The following is a 20,496-nucleotide window of genomic DNA, read 5'->3' as shown; positions in this document are numbered from 1 at the left end:
ATTAGAAATCCAGAGGGATGTGGCACCTTGCAATAAATAAGTGGGGTTTGGGTTACAGTTTTTGCACTCGGTCACTAAAAGGTTCTCCACCACTGGGATATAGGATTGCAGCCCCTGCTTCAATCTCTCTCTCTCTCTCTCACGTCTCCATTTTCCCTTCCAGAGAAAGAAGGCTTGTGTCCTGCAAGATCTCCTCCAGGTGCTATTGATCCTTGCTTTAGCAAGTGCTTAAATGACAATCAATGCCCAGGAAAGATGAAGTGCTGCAAGATCGAGTGTGGGATGGCCTGCCTTGAGCCAGTCTCTGGTAAGTAAGGGGCTTTGAGGATGGGGTTAAGATGGATTGGTCAAGAGGTCAGCAGGACAGCAGGTAGAGGCTTCCAACTATGTCCAGCATGGCTGGTTCCTTGGACCGAATCTCAAGATTATTGCCTTTGTCTTTTCATTAGTTAACCTTGAATGTATGCCACCCATAATTGTTGAACCTTGCAGAGTTCCTTTCCCCCCCAAAATTGGGAGGATTTGGCACAATTTGGAGGTGATTTTCCATTTCAAAGCTCCACCAAACTATCCCAAACTTGCACGTGGACACAGCAGTTTGTCTTTTTGCACACCTACCCACCCAAAAATCCCCACCCCATCTCTCAGGCAGAATTCATTTCAGTTGAAAATGATGACCAGAAATGATGTGACATTCCTTCCAGTATATTCAGAGGCAGCAGTGCAGTTGGAGAGGGTTGTGCCACCATGCAATTGGGGAGGGATATATGTGAGCCTCACCTCCCATTCAGATGCACAGTTGCCGTTGCCTGGCTTATCATAGAATCATGGAAACATAGTCCCTATACAGGCTGCCAAAATAAAGCTGCTTCGAGTCACTTTGGAGGTATGGTGCTTCAATGATGCATGTGTTCTAAGAGTCTGGAAGCTGCATCAAAGCTGCACTCCAGTCTTTAGGACTGAAGGGTGGATTTGGTGTGGCTTCTGGACTCTTAGGATGCATGTATCATTGAAACACCATACCTCCAAAGTGACTCGAAGCAGCTTTATTTTGGCTGTCTGTATCAGGCCATAGAGTTGGAAGAGACTCCAAGGGCCACCCATTCCAACCCCTTTCTGCTATGCAGGAACTCACAGTCAAAGCATCCCCAACAGAAGATGGCCATCCAGCCTCCGTTTAAAGACATCCAAAGAAGGAGACTCCACCGTTCTCCAAAGGAGTGTGTTCCACTGTTGAACAGCTCTTACTATCAGGAGGTTCTTCCTAACATTTAGGAGGAATCTCTTTTCCTGTTGTTTGCATCCATTGTTCAGGGTCCTATTCTCTGGAGCAGCAGAAAACAACCTTGTGCCGTCTTCAGTGTGACATTCCTTCGAATATTTTATCCCGATATGCCTTTTCAACATCTTCATTTTCTCTTCCAGAGAAAGAAGGCATGTGCCCCGTAATAGCTCCTTCCTGTCTTCTCAGTCCTTTCTTCACCCAGTGTTTCAGAGACAGCCAATGCCCCGGCAGAATGAAGTGCTGCCATGCTGCATGTGGGAAGGTCTGCCTTGAACCAGTTCCTGGTAAGCGGCTTTGAGCATAGGCTTAAGACAGACTGGTCAAGAGGCTGGGGTCAGCAAGAGAGCTGGTAGAGGCTTCCTGCCAGCTGTGCCCAGCCTCACTTCTTCCTTGGAACTATTGTCAGGATTATTGCCTTTTCTTTTTCATCAGACCAGCTTGAATGGCTTTGGGGTCCCAAACTGTTGTCCCTGAAGCTCCCATTCGTCTTGCAACGCCCCCCCCCCCAAAAAAAAAGTGGAATGAATGGTGCAATTTTGAGATGATTTTCCATATCACAGCCATACCAAACTTCCCCAAACTTGCATGCAAACATCGTAGTTTGCCTTTGGCACACACACCAATACCCATCCCACCTTTCAGGCAGAATTCAGTTGAAAATGATGACCAGAAATGATGACCTTACTCCCATTCAGCTGCACAGTTAGAGTTGCTTGGCTCAAATAAAGAGCATCCAGCTCACTCTGACTAGCATCCAGTTAGGGACATGCACTTCTGTGAATCATGCTACATTCCCCAAAAGACAGCCTTGCACAACGGATGCACTCTGCAGATAGTGTCAGAAGTGGAGTTGCACGGACAGCATACACCTCCGTCCCTTGCTTCTGAGCATGACAATTGTGTGCCATACATTATGCATTGCACATTGCAGCTGAACATTGTGCAGTGCACATTGCAGTTGTGCTTCAGAATATGGCAGATTCTCACAAGGAGGACTTTGGTGGCTTCTTCCTGCCAGGCAGAAAGGAGTCTTCCAGGTCCATTCCAACTCTAGGATTTTATGATTTCAATTTAACTATACTGACTTCTAAAGTTTCATTTGACACGTTTACCACATCCCAAACTGTGTTGTTCAGCTTTGTGCTCCATGTTTTACATTGCAGTGTATGGGGAGCATCACCACTTCCTCTAGCCATGAATCAGGAGGAAATGATGGGGCTTTGCCAGGCCTGGTTTTCAACTCACTGCAAAATCTGAGTTGACCCTTTTTCTGTTGTTGTCTTGACGGGTCTCATTGTGAACCTGGGATGCAAAGGGATCTTGTCACACCTTCGAGACTAACTGGAAAGAGAGGAACTGGTGGCCGGAGCTTTTGTAGGCTTGAGTCTACTTCCTCAGGTGCATTTGAGGGAGTGGGACTGACCCAAGAGCAGTCTGTGTGTGAGAATGCCCATAGAAATGCAATATTTTGTGGGTGTGGAGATAAGGTGACATCTTGGACTTCAGAACATAAAGACTACAAAGGAAGACTAGAAGGAGAAATAGCAGATGTGGAGAATATCAACAAAGTGCAGTCCATCAGCAGTGGGTTGAGGAGAGACAATGGTTTCCTGGCACACAACACACATGGTAACACCAACTAAACCCCCAGCCTCATGGAGTCTGTCTTGGCCAGTTCATCACATCTTCTTTTTGGCTCCCACAATACCTCCCAATGCTCATTTGTATGGTATCTTCTCATCTTGGCTTTAGACAATATCCTTCCTCCTGCCTTCATCCCCCAATGACCATCCTCGCTGCCCCATCTCCAAACCCACAAAGATTTGCATTCTTATGGACATTCCCAGACACAGACTACTATATAGGTCTATCCCCTGGGCTTTCCACTCCACCAAATGCATCTGAGGAAGGAGACTCAGGAAGCTACCACCATCTTTCTCTCAGTCTCAAAGATGCTGCAATATCCTTCTCTGTTCAGATTTTCCAGACTCACATGGCTATGTCTTGTGTGAACTTGGGAGGCTGAGACCAACAACCTGAACAAAGGCAGGCCACACGAATGTGCAAGGCTGGGTCTCTCTTCTGCTCCCTGCCTTGCTCTCTCCCTCTCTGGACTTGAGCCTTCTTTCTCAGTGACCATGGCTCCCCTTCTTTCCTTCCCAGAACCCCCCAGACCTGGCGAGTGCCCAAACCCAACCCTCCCTGGACTTCCGCGTCCCATCCAGTCCTACTGCCTGGAAGACAAGCCCTGCCCGGGAGAAGAGAAGTGCTGTCGCGTTGGGAATATCATGAAATGCATCCTCCCTTTTGGAGGTAGGTTTGTATCTCCCTCCCCTAGATGCCAGGAAGGGATAGGTGGCCATTCATGGGAAGCAAAGGAGTTCTGCATCCTCTCTTTCATCAGAGGCTTGCCTTGCTTTTTCTGGGATGGCCAAAGCCCAGATCAAGAGGGCTTCCAACACCAGCTCCATCCCTGGAGTTTGCAAGGCATCATTGTGTCCTGGGTGGCCTTATGACTGACCGTTCCCCCTTCCCTTGTGCAAACTGTTTCTTTGCAAACATCACAGCAAACAGCAACAGCAAATGAGAGGAAATCTCTTAGTAACTGAGCAAGTCTCCATCAGAACACACTGATACACCCCACTGAACAAATTGTTACTTGCTCTGACACTTGTCATATTTGTGAACATTTTTGCAAAAGCATCCTGAAGGTTTGTTTGTATAGCATCTTGGACACAATACACACACACACACAAAACAGCAACCAGATTTGTGTCCTAGATAGGTCATGCTGACCATAACTGCTTTTGGCATGTTGCTCCATGCCATCCATCTATCCCAAGCTGCTGCCAGGTCCCAGAAGGCAATTGCTGTGGCTACTAAATGGCCATAAAATGGAGGACAGGGACAGGCAAGAAAGGAGGAGGAGGGATGATATGTAAGTGTTGTCCAAGCAGGTAGAGCTGCCTCTAAGCCCCTCACCTCAATAGAGATACACATGTGCTCATAAATCACATGCATGTTAAAAGCATGTATGTGTCACCAACAGGATCCCTTTCTGACAACAGCATCCAACCCCATAGTTTGCAAACATTAATCCTGGCTGGCAGTCCAATTAATGGTTCTTCCTCCCCTCCTGGAAACTGTTGCTTTCAATAATCTCAGAAAATGAGAAGCATGTCCTAATGGTTGAACCAGTTGTACTGAGACACCTCAAGTTGTCACTTGTTCTGAGGTTTTTGGCATGTGGGAACACATCAGTCAGTTTTGTTTTGTTTTAATTGGGAAGGGGTTGTACAGCATTTAGCACAAGATACAGTTGGCCATTGATATCTGTTGGGGTTTGGTTACAGAACCCCCCATGGATACCAAAATCTATGGATGCTCAAGTACCACTAAATACAATGGCATAGTAAAATGGTGTCCCTTTATAAAATGGCAAAATCAAGGTTTGACTTTTATTTTATTTTATGTTTGATATTTTCAAGCCATTGATGGTTGAACCCATGGATAAAAAGTCTGTAGTTATGGAAGGCTGACTGTATTTGGATATCAAGATTTTTTAAAAAACAGAAACGACAAAGAATGGGAAGCAAGAACAGCAAAGTAAAGTTAGCCAAAACAGCAGTTGGGAAGGGGAAAATGAACTATATTATGCTAATGTACAAGAAAAAAATAACCATAGACTTGAACCTCTGCTCCCTGGTCATGGTTTTGCCATGTGTTTTGCCATGCCCTTTGTGGTGATCACGATGAGGCAGATTCCTCCCTTGGAGGGGTCAATGCCACCATCAGTCCCAGCCCAGGAGTTGAGCGGATGGTGTCTATCCTTGGCCTTATGGCACCCCTGTCTGCCCTTTTCCTTTTCAGTGCATCGTGGCTACTGTCCCAGGAACGAAGCTGATGAGAATGCCATAAACAGCTGTTCTTGGGACACTGACTGTGCCTTGGACAAGAAATGTTGCCTCAGCGACGGATCTCAAAGGTGCATCAAACCTTTGCCAGGTAAGGGTCCGTTGCCAGGGCCTCTGCCAGCTAAACCTCTAAAACAAGAGCCTGCATGTGTGCCAGGTGTTCATAAGGGGCAATGGTCCCATACTTCACACACAGGCACTCCCCCTTGGTCTGATCCATTAGGAGGGTGCAGGGGATACGGATGGCACCAGGTGATGCCTCAGAGAGGATTGTCACTCAGTGCACTGGTGGGAAGGTGGGAAGGATCTCTGTGGGTACCTTTCCTTCTCTACCCTGAGCTTGATAGGATCCTTCAGACCACTTTTTATCTAAAGCACTTGTTACTGCCACCTGATGACCGACTTCTCTCATGTTAGCAACACATTCGGACATTGCTGGGGAAATCCACTGGCACTTCCCTTGCCAACCGTAGGAAAGAACCTGGCCAAGCTAAGGCACATGGGAAAAAAGGAGTGCAAGAGAGGCAGACTACCTGAAAGAAAAGCCTTATTCTAAATACGGGACTTCTATAGCAAACATCTGTCACTACATGAAGGACCAACCTGCCCTCCAGACAAAGATAGAAAGCTTAGTGGTCAAGATGCCAGTTCTGACCATTGGACGGTTGGCAGTTCAAGGCCCAAGTGTTGCTTGATGGGGCAAGCTTTTGTCACTAGTCCCAGCTTCTGCAAACCTAGCAGTTCAAAAGCATGCAAATGCATGTCGATAAATAGGTACCACTTCAGTGGGAAGGTAAACAGCGTTCTGTGCAGCCATACTAGCCACATGACCACTGGAGCCATCTTCGCACCACGCTGGCTCTTTGGCTTAGAAATGGAGATGAACACTATCACCTACAGCCTGTTATGACTAGACATTATTGTCATGGGAAAACCATTACTTTTACCTTTATCAGTTACAGAGCAAAGTCAATTCCCTCCATTCCCTCCTTATCAAACTTCTCCCCCTTGTGACCCCGTTATCACAGAAGGGGTGCCAACGTTCAAGGTGTTGTGGCTTTGTTGGGTGGCCAGGTAAAAGGAGTCTCTGCCCTCTCTCACCTGGCCAGCATCTTCTCCTTCTCCAGATGTACAATGGCAGTGCAAAGGCAGGTGGACTCTCTCCATTGACCTGCCTGTGTGCGCACTGCCCGATTGAGCTGCCATAGGATTCTTTGGCAGCAGCGGCAGCAATATGGCAGCTCACCTCAGGCACATCTACCTGAGAGCTGCCCAGTCAAATTGTCAGGGTCCTTTTCTCCAGCAGCAATACAATGGTGGCTTGGCAAGGCAGTATGCAGGCAGGTAGGTGGCAAGAGGACTCCCCTTGCCTCTCTGCAAGAGTGCTGCTCAGTTGAAGGAAGAAGGAGAGGCAGCCCACCCTCCTCAAACTAGAGGGGCTCACCACCCCTCCCTCCCTCCTAAGTGCCCCCCCAGGCAGGCCCCATTGAATATACAGTGGGCCCTCCCTATACGCAGGGAATCCATACAGGACCCCCCTCCTGTGTATGGAGAAAAACACATATGCTCAAACCCCATTTGTTTCAGTGGGGGAGCGCACATGCCATTCTGTTTCCAGCAGCTTAACCATCTACATTAGGTTAAAGCCGCGTATGCTATATTCAAATTTATTTAAAGAATTTGCTTACATGAGTGTGAAACCGTATGTGTAAAATGTACACATGTGTTGAGTTAGGCATTGAATTTATTTCAATAAAACTGTTCTAATTTGGATAATATCCTCTTCATGTGTGTGTATGTGTCTGTTGTGTACCTTCAAGTCATTTCTGATTTATGGTGAACCCCCAGGTGAAAGTATCATGGGGTTTTCTTGGCCAGATTTGGTCAGAGGAGGTGTTTGGATTTGTTCAGTTTCCCATTGCTTTCTTCTGATGTTGAGTGTGACTTGCCCAAGATCACTCAGTGGGTGCCCTTTCCTTATAAAATGCTAAAAATATGAATATACATGAATGTGCAAATGAAAATGTGTGCACTAAACCACATATTTTTATTCATATACTACATTGAGGGGGGGGATGTGATGTCCACATGCCGATGAAAACACGGTCACAAGGGGGAAGAGTTTAAAACCACTGCACTGGGTCAATGACCAGCTGGGTGTCAGTGGCCAAAGTCTAATGTGCCAACTGTGCAGCCCAGAACTGTGTGCCATGGCCTTATCATAGGTCACTGTAGCCCCTGAGAGGGAACCATCCAATTCTGGAGGTCTGGGCTGTGTGCCAGGACTTTGGTCCTGAGGGTCAGTTGCCTCCACTTGCCTTGCCTGCTCTTCCTCCAAATGATTATGTTCTAACTCTTTGCAGAGAGGAATGGCTCCTTGTATTTCCTTGCTCCCATTAATCCTTTTCCTTTCCTCCAGCAAATCCTGGCCTTTGTCCTAAGAAAGTCCTTCCGCCGGTGTTGACTCCATGCAAAGACAAGTGCAGGGACGACCGGTCTTGCCCTAAAGGTCAGAAGTGCTGCTTCATCGACTGTGGCCTGAAGTGTGTCTCTCCAGAGAGCCATCACAGGGGAGATCACATGGAGCTGGATCTTTTGGGGGATGCTTTCTCGCTGGAGGAAGATCATGGAGGTGAGTCTGAAGGGAAGAGCATTTCATTAAGAGTAGCAGAGATGGTTTTGCCTGGCCCACATCTCTGGCACAGTGCTGCTGGACCAAAGGAATCCTTGGGAGAGTTGGCTGTTCTCTTGCAGTTTCTGTGTGTCAACTGCTCTTGAGTCAGCTTCAACTCATGGCAACCCTGTGAATGAGACACCTCCAAGACCCACTATCCTCCACTGCTCTCTTAGGTATTGTAGCTCCCAGAATCCCAGACTATTGGCCAACATGGCTGAGGCTTCTGGGAGCTGAAGTCCAAAATCTCATAAAAGGCACAGTTTGGGAACCACTGATCTAGCATGTGGCCTTCCTTTCTTTCTGCTGCCTTCTACCTTTCCCAGCATCATTGTCCTTTCCAATGAGTTTTGCCTTCTCATGATGTGGCCAAAGTAGGACAGCCTCAGTTTAGTCATTATGGCTTCTAGGGGTACGTCAGGCTTGAGCTATTCAAGGACCCATATGTTTGTCTTTTTGGCCATCCACTGTATCCTCAGCACCCTTCTCCAACTGTTGTTGTTGTTATTAACTGTCCTCATGTTGGCCCCAATTCATGGAGACCCTGAGACCTCCTGTCCTCAGCCTGTCTGCTCAGGTCCTGCAACCTCATTCCCATTGCATCCTCGAGTGAGTCTATCCATTGGCATGTGTTCTTTCTCTCTTTCTGCTGCCTTCTACCTTTCCCAGCATCACTGTCTTTTCTGATGAGCCCTTCCTTCTCATGATGTGGCCGAAGCACAACAGCCTCAGTTTAACCTTCTTGGCTTCCAGGGAGAGTACAGGATTGATCTGTTCAAGGACCCATATTGATTGATTGATTGATTGACTGACTGATTGGTTTTGTCTTCTTGGCTGTCCATGGTATTCTCCTCCAGCATCACATCTCAAATGAGCTGATTTTTTGCTTATCCATTTTTTGCACTGTCCAGCTCAAATACTTAAACAGGGCTATCATATTATCCCTTAACCTTTTGTTTTCCAGGCTAAACATCCCCAGCTCCCTAAGTCTCTCCTTATAAGGTTTCCAGACCATCATGGTTTCCAGACTGTTCACCATTTTAGTCACCTTCCTTTGGACACACTTCAGTTTCTCAAAGTACTTCTTGAATTTTGGTGCCCAGAACTGGACACAGTATTATTCCATGTGAGGTCTGACCAAAGCAGAACAGAGTGGCAGTATTACTTCCTTTGATTTAGACACGATACTTCTATTGATGCAGACTAGAATGACATTGGCCTTTTTAGCTGCTGCATCACACTGTTGACTTCAAACTCCCCTATTCCCAGCTTTCCATCTCCACCTGTGGTCCTTCCTAAGAGCCTTTCCTTCTCTTCCAGATGTCTGCCTCCTTCCTTCCGACCAAGGAGACTGCGATGCACGCTTTCCCCGATTCTTCTTCAACTCGACCTCTGGGAAGTGTGAGAAGTTCATTTATGGTGGATGTGGAGGAAATGCAAACAACTTTGTGACAAAGGAGAAATGTCTCCGGGTCTGCACAGGAGAAGGTGAGGGGCAGAAGGGAACAGGGTTGCCCTGGCTCTGGGCTGCTTTGGTAGGGAAGGGGACTCGAGGGATTGGTATGTCTCTGGGTGATGTCTTCGATTGGTCATAGCAAGGACAAGGACAGGCACTCACACCACCACAATGAACTGCAGCATGGGAGAAACATCTCCATTCCTTCTAAGCAGGAACCTTGAGAAGCCACTTGTCTCCTTCCCAGTAGCTGTCAAAAATGGTCTTTTCTCTCCAGTCTTCTGTATTGCAAACAGTAAAGCTTTATTCCAGAAAAACCAGAGGTGTCAGCAGGAAGGCATCTTCAGACAGAAGTGCCATCATCATTAAGACTTCTTCTTAATTCATTTCCTGTTTAAAACATACCAACCCTCTCTACTATATTAGACTTGTTTGTCCAGCCCCCCGATAATGTCCAGCTCTGCTTTCTATTTCCCAGAAGCAAACCCTGAGAAAATTCCTCCTGCAGATATCTACACATTCCTGCACCAGGCAACAAGCATCCCCTTGGACCCCTACCAATTGTTTACACTAGTATTACACCTGCCATCATCCTCATCATGTCCCAACACACTCATAACATTCACACAATTTGTCTACATATCTAAAGCACTGAGCACCCAGATGAACATGCTTGTAGATTACATTACAACAATATGCATCTTATGACAAAATATGACACCTTTTCCTTCTTTCTTCCAGATGTCTGCCTCCTTCCTTCTGACCAAGGAGACTGTGACGCCCACATTCCCCGCTTCTTCTACAACTCGGCCTCTGGGGAGTGTGAGAGGTTCATTTATGGTGGATGTGGAGGCAATGAGAACAACTTTTTGAACAAAGAGGAATGTCTCCAAGTCTGCTCAGGGAAAGGTGAGGGGCAGGAGGGAAGCCTTGGGTGAGGGGTCCTTGGTCAGGGAAGGGGATGGGAGAAAGAATTGGAGTCAGAGAGAGATAGACGTCCAGCCAGACATTGCTTCTCGGCTGGAAATGGTGGCATGGTCATTGCAAGGACTTGAGCCAGCACTCCCACCCTCAGTATGAACAGTACTTCATGCCTCATGTTTCTCAGTCGCAGAGTATGGGGAACATTGCCACTCCTTCTAGCCATGAACGTTGATGAAATAAATGATGGGGTCCCTCTACACTTTTCTTTCAACTCAGTACAAAACCTTCTTGTTGTTGTCACTGTTGTCATCGTCTTGCTTGGGTTTCACCATAACCTTGTGAGGCAGTGAAACAGCAACCTAAACAAATCAGCACAATAGGGGTTATCATTATGACTTTTCACTACACGAACATGTTAAACAGTGGGCCCTCAGTATCAGCTGGGGTTTGGTTCCAGGATCCCTCATAGATACCAAAATGTGTGGATGTTCAAGTCCCATTAAATAGAGTGGCGTAGTAAAATGGCATCCCTTATATAAAATGACAAAATCAAGATTTGCTTTTTGGAATTTAAATTTTAAAAAATTCCAAGCTCCGAGAGGTTGAATCCGTGGATGAAGGATTTGTGGACATGGAGGACCAACTGTACAATCTCAGCCTCTGTCTTCCATCCAGTGACCTGGCCTGTTCCCAACATCCCATGAATCTGCATTTTTGCATGCAGATGTTCAGCATCTTGGCCCTCTTTTTTCCTTTACTTTTGTGAGTGCTTCTCTCTTTTTTTGGCAGGACAGTCCTCTGAAGATCAAATCATTCAATAGTATCTTTACATGAATACATGAATATGGGACTCCAGCCAGCCACACAGCCTTACCCTAATATCACTGTGGGCTCTGCCACCCCTTCTCTATGGAGTGGTTTCTAGGATCGCCTGCACAACTTAAAATAAAGACAGGAATTTGCCTGTGCATCCTCTGAGTGTGATTCTTGAGTTGTATCAATAAATGCCATGCTTCTGACCCAAGAAACCTCCTGCATTGGTTTCAACCAAACTGGAGCCTGTGCATATCAACATGGAAGGGTATGGTCAAGGAAGGGAGAGGGAAATAGTAGATGTGAACAACTGGCTCCGCAGATGGTGCCGCCAGGAACGATTTGGATTCTTTGATCATGGGATGTCTACTACAGACCCCCAAGTCAGACTGAGGAATTGGATCATGCCTTTCTAGAACAGATGACCCATAGATTCAGAAAGGAGAGATGTAGTAGTGATGGGCGACTTCAACTATCCTGATATTTGCTGGAAGTCAAACTCAGCCAAATCCTCAAGGTCTAGCAAATTCCTCACTTGCCTGGAAGACAATTTCATGGTCCAAAAGGTGGAAGAGGCAACAAGGGGCTCAGCTATTTTGGATCTGATCCTAACCATCAAGGATGACTTGGTTAATGGGGTGCAAGTGGTGGGATCCTTAGGTGGAAGTGACCATGTTCTCCTGGAGTTTGTTATGCAATGGAAAGGAGAAGCCAGGCATAGTCAGACACGCATCCTAGACTTTAGGAGAGCGGATTTCAGTAAACTTAGAGAAGTATTGAGGGTGATCCCTGGTCAGAAATACTAAAAGGGAAGGGAGTCCAGGACGGAAGGGAAGTCATAGTGCCGCTCTCTTCTGCTTTGGTCAGGCCCCACCTGGAATAATCCTGTGTCCGGTTCTGGTGAAAACAATTCAAACAAGTGAAGGGTCTGGAAACCATGAATCCCTATGAGGAAGGACTTAAGGAGCTGGTGATGTTTAGTTTGAAGAAGGGATGGTTAAGAGGGGGCATGATAGCATTGCAGAAATAAAGCAGCTTGGCTGCCATGGCTCAATGCTCTGGGATTCTGGAATGTGTTGTTTTGTGAGATATTTCACCTTCTCTGTCAGGAGTTCTGGAGGCACCACAAACTACAAATCCTGGGATTGCACAGGATGGAGGATAACAGAAAAGCAGTGTTAGACTATTGTTTCTGCAGCCCTTGACAAGCGAAGGCAATTCCTACCTTCTTCTCTCCATCCAGTATGTCTCAACCAGGAAAAAGAGTAGCTTGTGTATTGACAAAGATGTGCAAGTCAGAAGAACGCTAAACAGTTTTATCCCCAATGTGTTGTGCTTACCGTTCACAACAAACTGTTGCTCTGTCTATATTCTTGCTTTTTTAAAAAATTAATTTTTATTATTAAAATACAATCAATACAAAAAACAAAGAACAGTAATAAAAACAAAACAAACATCATAATAATACAAAAATAACCATTAAGATAACAAGACAAAGCAAAACAAAACACAGCAAAAAACAGTACAATACAACACCTTAGTTACATCAGAAATACCCTCAGAAAACACCATCAAACAACTAAACACTTCCATAAAAATTCCTTCCCTTCCTTTGAACTGAAAATATATAATACGTAATATATATGACTTTCTTTTAAATCCTTTTAAATCTCTTTAAGTATATTTACCACGGATATTTCAATTCTGCATTTAACATTCATTTACTTTATATTATAATTCCTATATAATGTTAACTTTGTTGGTCCGTTTTTCCCCTTCGTTGCCTATTATTTACATATTTCAATATATGCCTTCTTACTTACAATTACCAGAATCTCTTAAAACTTTACTTCCTACTTAATCAAGCTAGACTTCCTATTATCTATTTAATCTACAATTTTCCTTTCCATCATGTAATTCGAACAGGTCTCCACGTTTTTCTACCTCGTTAACATTTTCGTTTTTAAGCAAATACGTTAATTTGTCTGAAATCATCATCCTATCCGACATCTTGTTGTACCATTCCTCCTTTGTTGGAGTTCCTTGACATTTCCATTTTCTTGCAAAGACCATTCTTGCTGCAATTACCATATAAAATGTCACTTTACCATATTGTTTTTCTATATTTTCATCTGTGATTATTCCTGATAGAAATAGTATCATCTCCTTCCTTACTTTGATATTTAAGATTTTTCTATTTCGACGTGGATTTGTTTCCAAAGGTCTTTCGCTCTTCTGCATTTGTGTCAAGGCTCCAGCTTTTCCTTGACAATTCCAGCATCCTGATTTTCCATTTTGTTGATTTTGCATCGCTTTTCTAGTGTCCGGTACCATCTCTATTGAATTTTGTAATAGTTTCCTTTTATGTCAGTACAGAGGGTATATTTTATTCTTTTATTCCAATTTCCTTCCCATCCATCTAGCAGTCTTGGTCTCCCTATCTCCTGTTTTATTGTTTCGCTTTCCATTTCCAAATTTAATAAAAACGTATATAATTTGGATATTCTATGTTCCACTAATTAGAATTTTTGCCAATGGTATCTCTTCTTTTTCAGTTTCAAATATTTTTGAGTCTAATTTACATCTTTCCACCATCTGCATATAGAGAAACCAATTGCAATTTAATCCCTCTTCAGTTAGTTCTTCCATTGTTTTCAATCTATGTTCTCCACTTTCCAGCTTTAACAGGTCATCTTATGATATCCAATCTATTTCCTTCATTTTTTCTCTTCTTAAAAATGCTTCATTAATTGATGTCCTTCTTGGAATTTTTTGGGGTTTGTACTTTGTCCAAATTCTAAAAAGGGATTTTCTTATAATAGGATTGCTAAAATTTTTGTTTACTTTAATTTCATCATAAATTAGATATTGTCAAACCCTTCTAATTCTAATAATTTATGATTTTTTATTTGTATCCACTCCTTAATCCAATCTAGACAACAAGCCTTATAACATACCCCGAAATTTGGTAGTCCTAGTCCTCCTCGTTCTTTTCTGTCTTGTAGCACTTTCATTTTAACCCTTGGCTTCTTGTCGATCCAAATAAAGTTAGCTATGTCCTTCTGCCATGTCTTGAATGGCTTGTCATTTATAATTATCGGTATGGTTTGAAATTTAAAAAGTAATTTAGGGTTACGTTCGTTTGTACCGCCGAAATTCTACCTAACCAAGAGATGTTTAGGATTTCCCAATATTGTAAATCTTTCTTTATTTCTTCCCATAATTGTTCGTAGTTATTTTTAAACAAGTCCGAATTCTTTTTGGTAATTTGTATCCCTAGATATCTAATTTTTTTCTTTTATTTCACAGCCGGATAAGCTTTGGATTTTTTCTTTTTCTCTTTTATTCATATTTAGTGTCAAGATATTTGTTTTGTTTTTATTAATTTTTAAACCAGCCAATTCACCAGATTCTTTAATCGTTTCAGATACTAATGATATAGTCTCCGCAGGATTAGATTTTGCTACTACAAGGTCATCAGCGTATGCTTTCGATTTAAATTCCGAATTTTTGGTCTTTATACCTGTAATTTCTTTGTTATTTCTGACCTTGTTGTTTAATATCTCTATAGCGGTCATAAATAATAATGGCGATAGAGGACAGCCCTGTCTGGTCCCTTTTTCAGTTTGTATTGTTTTAGTCTTTTGCCCATTAACTAATATTTTAGCATTCTGATCAATATGGACTGATTTGACCCAATTGACAAAGTTTTCTCCCAATTTCATCTCTTTTAGCACACCCAGCATATAATCCCAATTTAAGTTATCAAAGGCCTTTTCCGCATCAAGGAATATTGGTGCCGCTTGTCTGTCAAATCTTTTTTCAAAATATTCAATTATATCTATAATCATCCTTATATTATCTTTTATTTGTCTTTTAGGTAAAAAGCCCGATTGATCTTGATCTATCCAATTACTTAGTATTTTTTAAATCTTTCCGCTAATATTCCTGTGGAAATTTTGTAATCCAAATTCAGAAGCGATATTGGTCTATAATTTTTAACATTTTCTAAATCTTTTTCTTCTTTGGGGATCAGAGTTATATATGATTCTTTCCAGGAGCTGGGGATTTTGTTTTGCAATATCTCATTCATTACCGTTTGTAAAGGTCCTATTAGCTTTCCCCCTCGTTTCTGATCATATATTGCGATTAACCCGTCTGGGCCGCGTGCTTTTCCTTTTTTCATCTTTCCAATCGTATTTATAATTTCCTTCACTGTTATCTTTTTGTTCTACTTTTTCTTCCTCACTAATCTGTTTGATCGTCTCCTTCTTTAAAAAATTATCTATATTCTCCTTCTTTATTCTCTGAAAATAATTTTTCATAATATTGCTGAAATGCTTTCTTGATTTGATTTTGTTCTACATATATTCCCCTCCCTCTTTTATTTTCCAAATTGTGTTTTGTTCTTTCTTCTTTTTCAATTTCCAAGATAACCATTTTCCAGGTTTATTTCCTAATTCAAAGTATTTTTGTTTCGCAAATCCTACTTTGGTTTCCGTTTCTTCTGCCATTATTAATGAGATTTGTTTTTGAAGGGTAGCTATTTCTTCTGCTACATTCGTGTTACTTGGCTCTTTCTTAAGTTCTTTCTCTTTCTTTCTTATTTCCTGTATGATGTTTTCCGTTTTTACTCCTTTCTTTTTTCTCCTTTCACTATTCTTCTGTATGAAAAAGCCTCTCATAAATGCCTTGGAGGTGTCCCAAACTGCTCTTGTCTCTACTTCGTTATTTAAATTCTCTTTAAATTCTTTATATTCTTACTTTCTGTAGGAGGAAAGGCCAAACCACTCACAGCTGGTGGCCTATATATAGACTCTAAAAGGCATTGCAACGGTAGATATAGCCATAGTATAAATCCCACAGTCAACCCATTTCCTCTATGGGAGGGACTGTCTAGCAATGTTCAGTTTAGAATTAGAGTTAGTTTGGCACAACCTCAGAGATCCGGTTGCTATCAGCCTCCCTGGCTGCAGAAACCGCAGGCGGCATTATCCTTTCTTGCTTAAATAAACTGCGCCTATAATGCAAACAGATTGCAAAGAAATGAACTAATTTCATCAACTCTGATAAAGACGATTCCAGCCCAGAAGTAAGCATAAAAAGATCTTGAACATATAACACTTCCTTATATTGATGGTTCCACTTGGGAACCCAGAGATTGTGGGGTTTTGCCTAATTCTCAAACGCAAGTCAGATATCGAGAGAGGGGCCTCTTAGGTGAAAAGTGTTGGGAAGTGTCCTATTTGTAATAACTTTCAAACTAGGAAATAGATTAAAAGGTGTGGATTGTTTTCAGAAATTGTGATGGGACTCCAGATTCATGGTTCAAGCTCTTCTTGAGTTGGGCTAGCAGAATATCCCTGTGGAATCCCACCATAAAGGCTCTGCTGACTCTGAGAACAAATGATTGACACACGTCCATTTTGCCTTCCAGAGAAAGAAGGAGTGTGGCGCTCCATCGTTCTTCTGGGCGAACCCGACGATTGCTTCACCCGCTGCTCCAAGAAGAAATCATATCCAAGCTGGTGGAAGTTCTGCCAAATCCACTGCGCAGTGGCCTGCGTTGAACCACAGCCTGGTAAAGATAATTCTGCAACGTTAGGAGGAACTTCTTGACAGCGGAAGACGCTGCCTTGGAGCTTCATTCTTCGGAGGTCTTTAAGCAGAGGCTGGGTGGCCATCGGTCACAGGGAGGGCTTGGATGGTGACTTTCTGCAAGGCAAAATGGGGTTGGACTGGATGGCCTTTTGAGGGATCTTCCAACTCTGTAATTCTATGATCAAGAGTTTAGAGATGCCATTGGAGATGATAGACATGTCCTGTGCAGTCCAGCACTACTAACTCTTTGGGAAGCATTTTAGGATCAGGACATTCCTTTTTCTTTTCATTAAGCCACATCAAACGACGGATGAATTTGGATCCATAGACCCCAATGTGGGCAATATAGGCCAAGGGAAAAGGGTTTCATCAATTGGTACTTTAAGTAACAGGTTGTGATGTGTGTCAACTATGAGGCTGCTACAAGTATTTGTTAGCATGGCTCATGGATCATGAAGGACAGCCACATGGGGTCAGCTCAATCCAGCATGGAAAGAACCAATTCTTCTCATCCTCCAAACATCCCTCTTCCCATCCTACCACATATATCCAAATTCCTAGCCAGCTTGTATGACCATTTCACTATCCCAGGGTATATCTACACTGTAGAAATACAGCCCGCCCGCCCCGTAGGCAGGCTTCCCATATGCAGACTTGAGATCACATGGACAGGAAGCCCCATTTAGAGGAATGGCACACGCAACATAACATGCCCAGGAACTCAACTCATTCATCTAAATGGGGCATGAGCATGTGCAGAATTCACTTCACGCGGAGGGAGATCAGGAAAGAATCCCCATGTAAACCAAGGGCCCATTGAGATGCAGTTTGGATCATTTTTATTGTCCATAATTCAAATAAAAACCCACTGTCCATCACACACAATGTCTGTATACAAATGACATTATAGAAGTTTCTTCCCTTTCCTCCTCCTCATCCCTCCTTCTTTCTTATCTTCAACCTTGGGTTCACTTTCCTTAGCTGCTATCTTATTATATATTCTTCCCTTTATAACAAATTTCAACCTTTCCACCTCTTCATAAATGAATATTTCCCCCTATTACTCAGATTACCGTATAATCTTACTCACTCTTACGTTACCAATTGCTTTACCGGTTGCTAATTCTGGATAGGCATTGTCTGTGTTATTGTCTTATTTCTTATACATAATTCCCTTAATTACGTTATTTTCTATAGTCTGTAGATTGTAGAAATAATGCAGTTTGATACCAGTTGAAGTGCTCTAGCCCCATCCTATGGAATCCTGGGATTTGCAGTTTTACAAGGTCTTTAATCTTCTCTTAAAAAAATGCTGGTGTCTCTACAGATCCCAGGATTCCCTAAGGTGCAGCCATGGCAGTTAAAGGGGACGACCTTAAGGCCTGTCGTCTCTGGGCTTTCCACTCCACCAAATGCATCTGAGGAAGTGGGCTCAAGTCTAGGAAAGCTCATGCTACCCGCTTTTCTCTTTCAGTGAGTCTTAAAGGTGCTTTGAAATCCCTTTGCATGCGATCTCCCACCCGCCCTGCTGCTCTTCCTTGCCTCCTGAAAGGTCTTGTTTCTCCTAGACCACTGCCTCCTTCCTCCGAACCCAGGAGACTGTCGAGACCAATACCCTCGGTTCTTCTACAACCCGGCCGCTCGGAGGTGTCAGAAATTCGTTTACAACGGATGCGGAGGAAACAAGAACAACTTTCAGACGAGGGAAGATTGCCTCCGGGTCTGTGCCCACGTTGGTGAGGAGGAGCAGAAGAGAGAAGGGTGGCCCTGGATCTGTCCCAGTGGAAGATGCTGGTGCCTCAATGGAGGGTGTGGGGTCTCCTCCTTTGGAGGCTGGTTTTAAGCAGAGGCTGATGGCCATCTGTCCCAGGGAGGTTTTGATGGTGTCTTCCTGCATGGCAGAAGGGGGCTGGACTGGATGGCCCTTCTTGGGGTCTCTTCCAACTCTAGGATGCTATGATTCTATGATTCTATGGAAGTGGATAGGTGAGCAAGAGACTGCAGCAAATGTCCTATTTCAAAGAAAGCTTGGCATTCAGCTAGACAGCATCACTCAAGATGACGCCTTCTGAGATACCAAAAAGATCTAGGGGTATCTGTTGGCCATATAGCAAATCCTATAACATTAGGGTTGCCATAACCCGGCTGCAACCGGGATTTTCCCGGTTTTGGTGGCCCCGGGCCCCTCCCGTCCCGGGTGCCGCCAAAAACTGGGACAACCCCAGTTGCAGCCGGGTTGCCGCGGCCCGCGGGGCCTCGCTGCCCTCCTCCTCCTCGGGGAGGTGGGGAGGAAAAGGAGGGCAGCGAGGCCTGGGGCGGAGGAGGCGAAGGTGAAGGCGATGCCTCCCCGCGCGGGCGCGCCACCCACCTCCTCCTCCACCCCCTCTCCCCCAGGCCGCGCGGCCACGTGGAGGAGGCAAAGGTGGAGGAAGTGCCTCCTGCGCGCAGCCACGCCACCTCCCCCCGCCTCCCCGCCACCCTCCCCGCACGCCCGTGCCACGTTCCCCCGCCTTCCCGCGCCACCCACCTCCTCCTCCTCCGCCCCATCCATTCCAGGCCGCGTGGAGGAGGCGAAGGTGGAGGCGGTGCGCCTCCTGCGTGCGGCCGCACCACCCTACCTGCCTTGCACGTGACCACACCACCCACCTCCTCCTCCTCCACCCCAGGCCACGCAGCGAATGGAGGAGGGGGAGGAGGGGAGGAGGAGGTGGTGAGTGAGTGAGTCGCCAGAGGCCTCAAGATGGTTTTTTTGAGGGGGTGCTTTTAATGCTAAAAAGTCTCCCTTATTTTGACAGTGATAGTGTGGTGGTGGTGATGATGATGATGATGATGATGATATGAGTCAGCTGGAGAGGCATGCAGGCACTGTTTCAGAAGCCAAGAGAGTGTCACCTTCCAAAGTGTGTTTTGGGTGCTTTTAATGCTAACAAGTCTCCTTTGCTTTGACAATGATAGGAGGGAGGAGGAGGAGGAGGAGGGGGTGGTGGTGATGGTGATGGTGATGGTGGTGATATGACTCAGCTTGAGAGGCATGCAGGCACTGTTTCAGAAGCCGAGAGAGTGTGACTTTCCAAAGTGCCTTTTCTGTGTGTTTTTGGTTCTTTAATGGTGATACTGATATCAGAAAGCCTCTGAGGCAAGGCCAATGTAAATTACTGTGATTCTTACAAACTCATGCGCAGTGAAGAAAAACCAAAGTCCTTTGACCAAGTACACACTTCTGAGAAGTAGACTTGGTGCAAGAACGGTGAAACCACCTTGACATGTTCAATATGCATAGCCATGTTAAACCATGCTAAGTGTTAAACCCAAGGGGTTTGGCTATGGAATAAGCCTCTGAAATATCCAAGAGGCCATGTTAAGTAAAGCCATGTTCAATGCCCAAATGTGCTGTTGTGTGTGTTTTGGAATGGAGGTTGGGGGTGTTTGGCCAGAAAGGGAAGTCCATTTCTGTCATCTGTCTAGGAATAATGCCCAAATGTCCTCCATTTTGATCATGTCTAAGAAACAGGCATTTATATTAACATTTTTAAAAAAAGCATCCAATTTTTTCACGTGTCCTCCATTTTAAAAAATGTGTCCTACATTTGAAAATCTTGTCCTACATTTGTCCCAGTTTGGAGGTCCTGACTTATGGCAACCCTATATAACATCCAAACAATGATACCTTTATTGGAACAACGAAAATGCACAATTGCATGTTGCAAGCTTACCTTCGGATGTAAAGTCAAAGGCTTTCACGGCCGGCATCCATAGTTTTTTGTGGGTTTTTCGGGCTATATGGCCACGTTCTAGCAGAGTTTCTTTCTGACGTTTCCTTCAGAGTTTA

At 44.4% G+C, this 20,496-nt stretch overlaps 1 protein-coding gene across 1 annotated transcript in view; it reads left to right on the top strand.

The window, feature by feature from the left end:
* The first annotated feature begins 6,533 nt into the window (after positions 1-6,533).
* LOC149315403 (papilin-like) overlaps positions 6,534-20,496 on the top strand; it is a 36,716-nt gene continuing 22,753 nt past the window's right edge. Inside the window, exons 1-6 of the mRNA XM_089513308.1 lie at positions 6,534-6,543; positions 7,619-7,831; positions 9,194-9,361; positions 10,071-10,238; positions 16,504-16,647; positions 18,263-18,403. Of these exons, the coding sequence (XP_089369434.1) occupies positions 6,534-6,543; positions 7,619-7,831; positions 9,194-9,361; positions 10,071-10,238; positions 16,504-16,647; positions 18,263-18,403 (844 nt within the window). The remainder of the gene's footprint in view (positions 6,544-7,618; positions 7,832-9,193; positions 9,362-10,070; positions 10,239-16,503; positions 16,648-18,262; positions 18,404-20,496) is intronic.

This window comes from Sceloporus occidentalis, unplaced genomic scaffold, assembly GCF_023333645.1.
Source record: "Sceloporus occidentalis isolate IW3139 unplaced genomic scaffold, rSceOcc1.0.p SCAF_3, whole genome shotgun sequence".
Lineage (NCBI taxonomy): Eukaryota > Metazoa > Chordata > Lepidosauria > Squamata > Phrynosomatidae > Sceloporus > Sceloporus occidentalis.
Note: the sequence above shows the minus strand (reverse complement) of the source record. Positions and strands in the feature narration are given on the sequence as shown.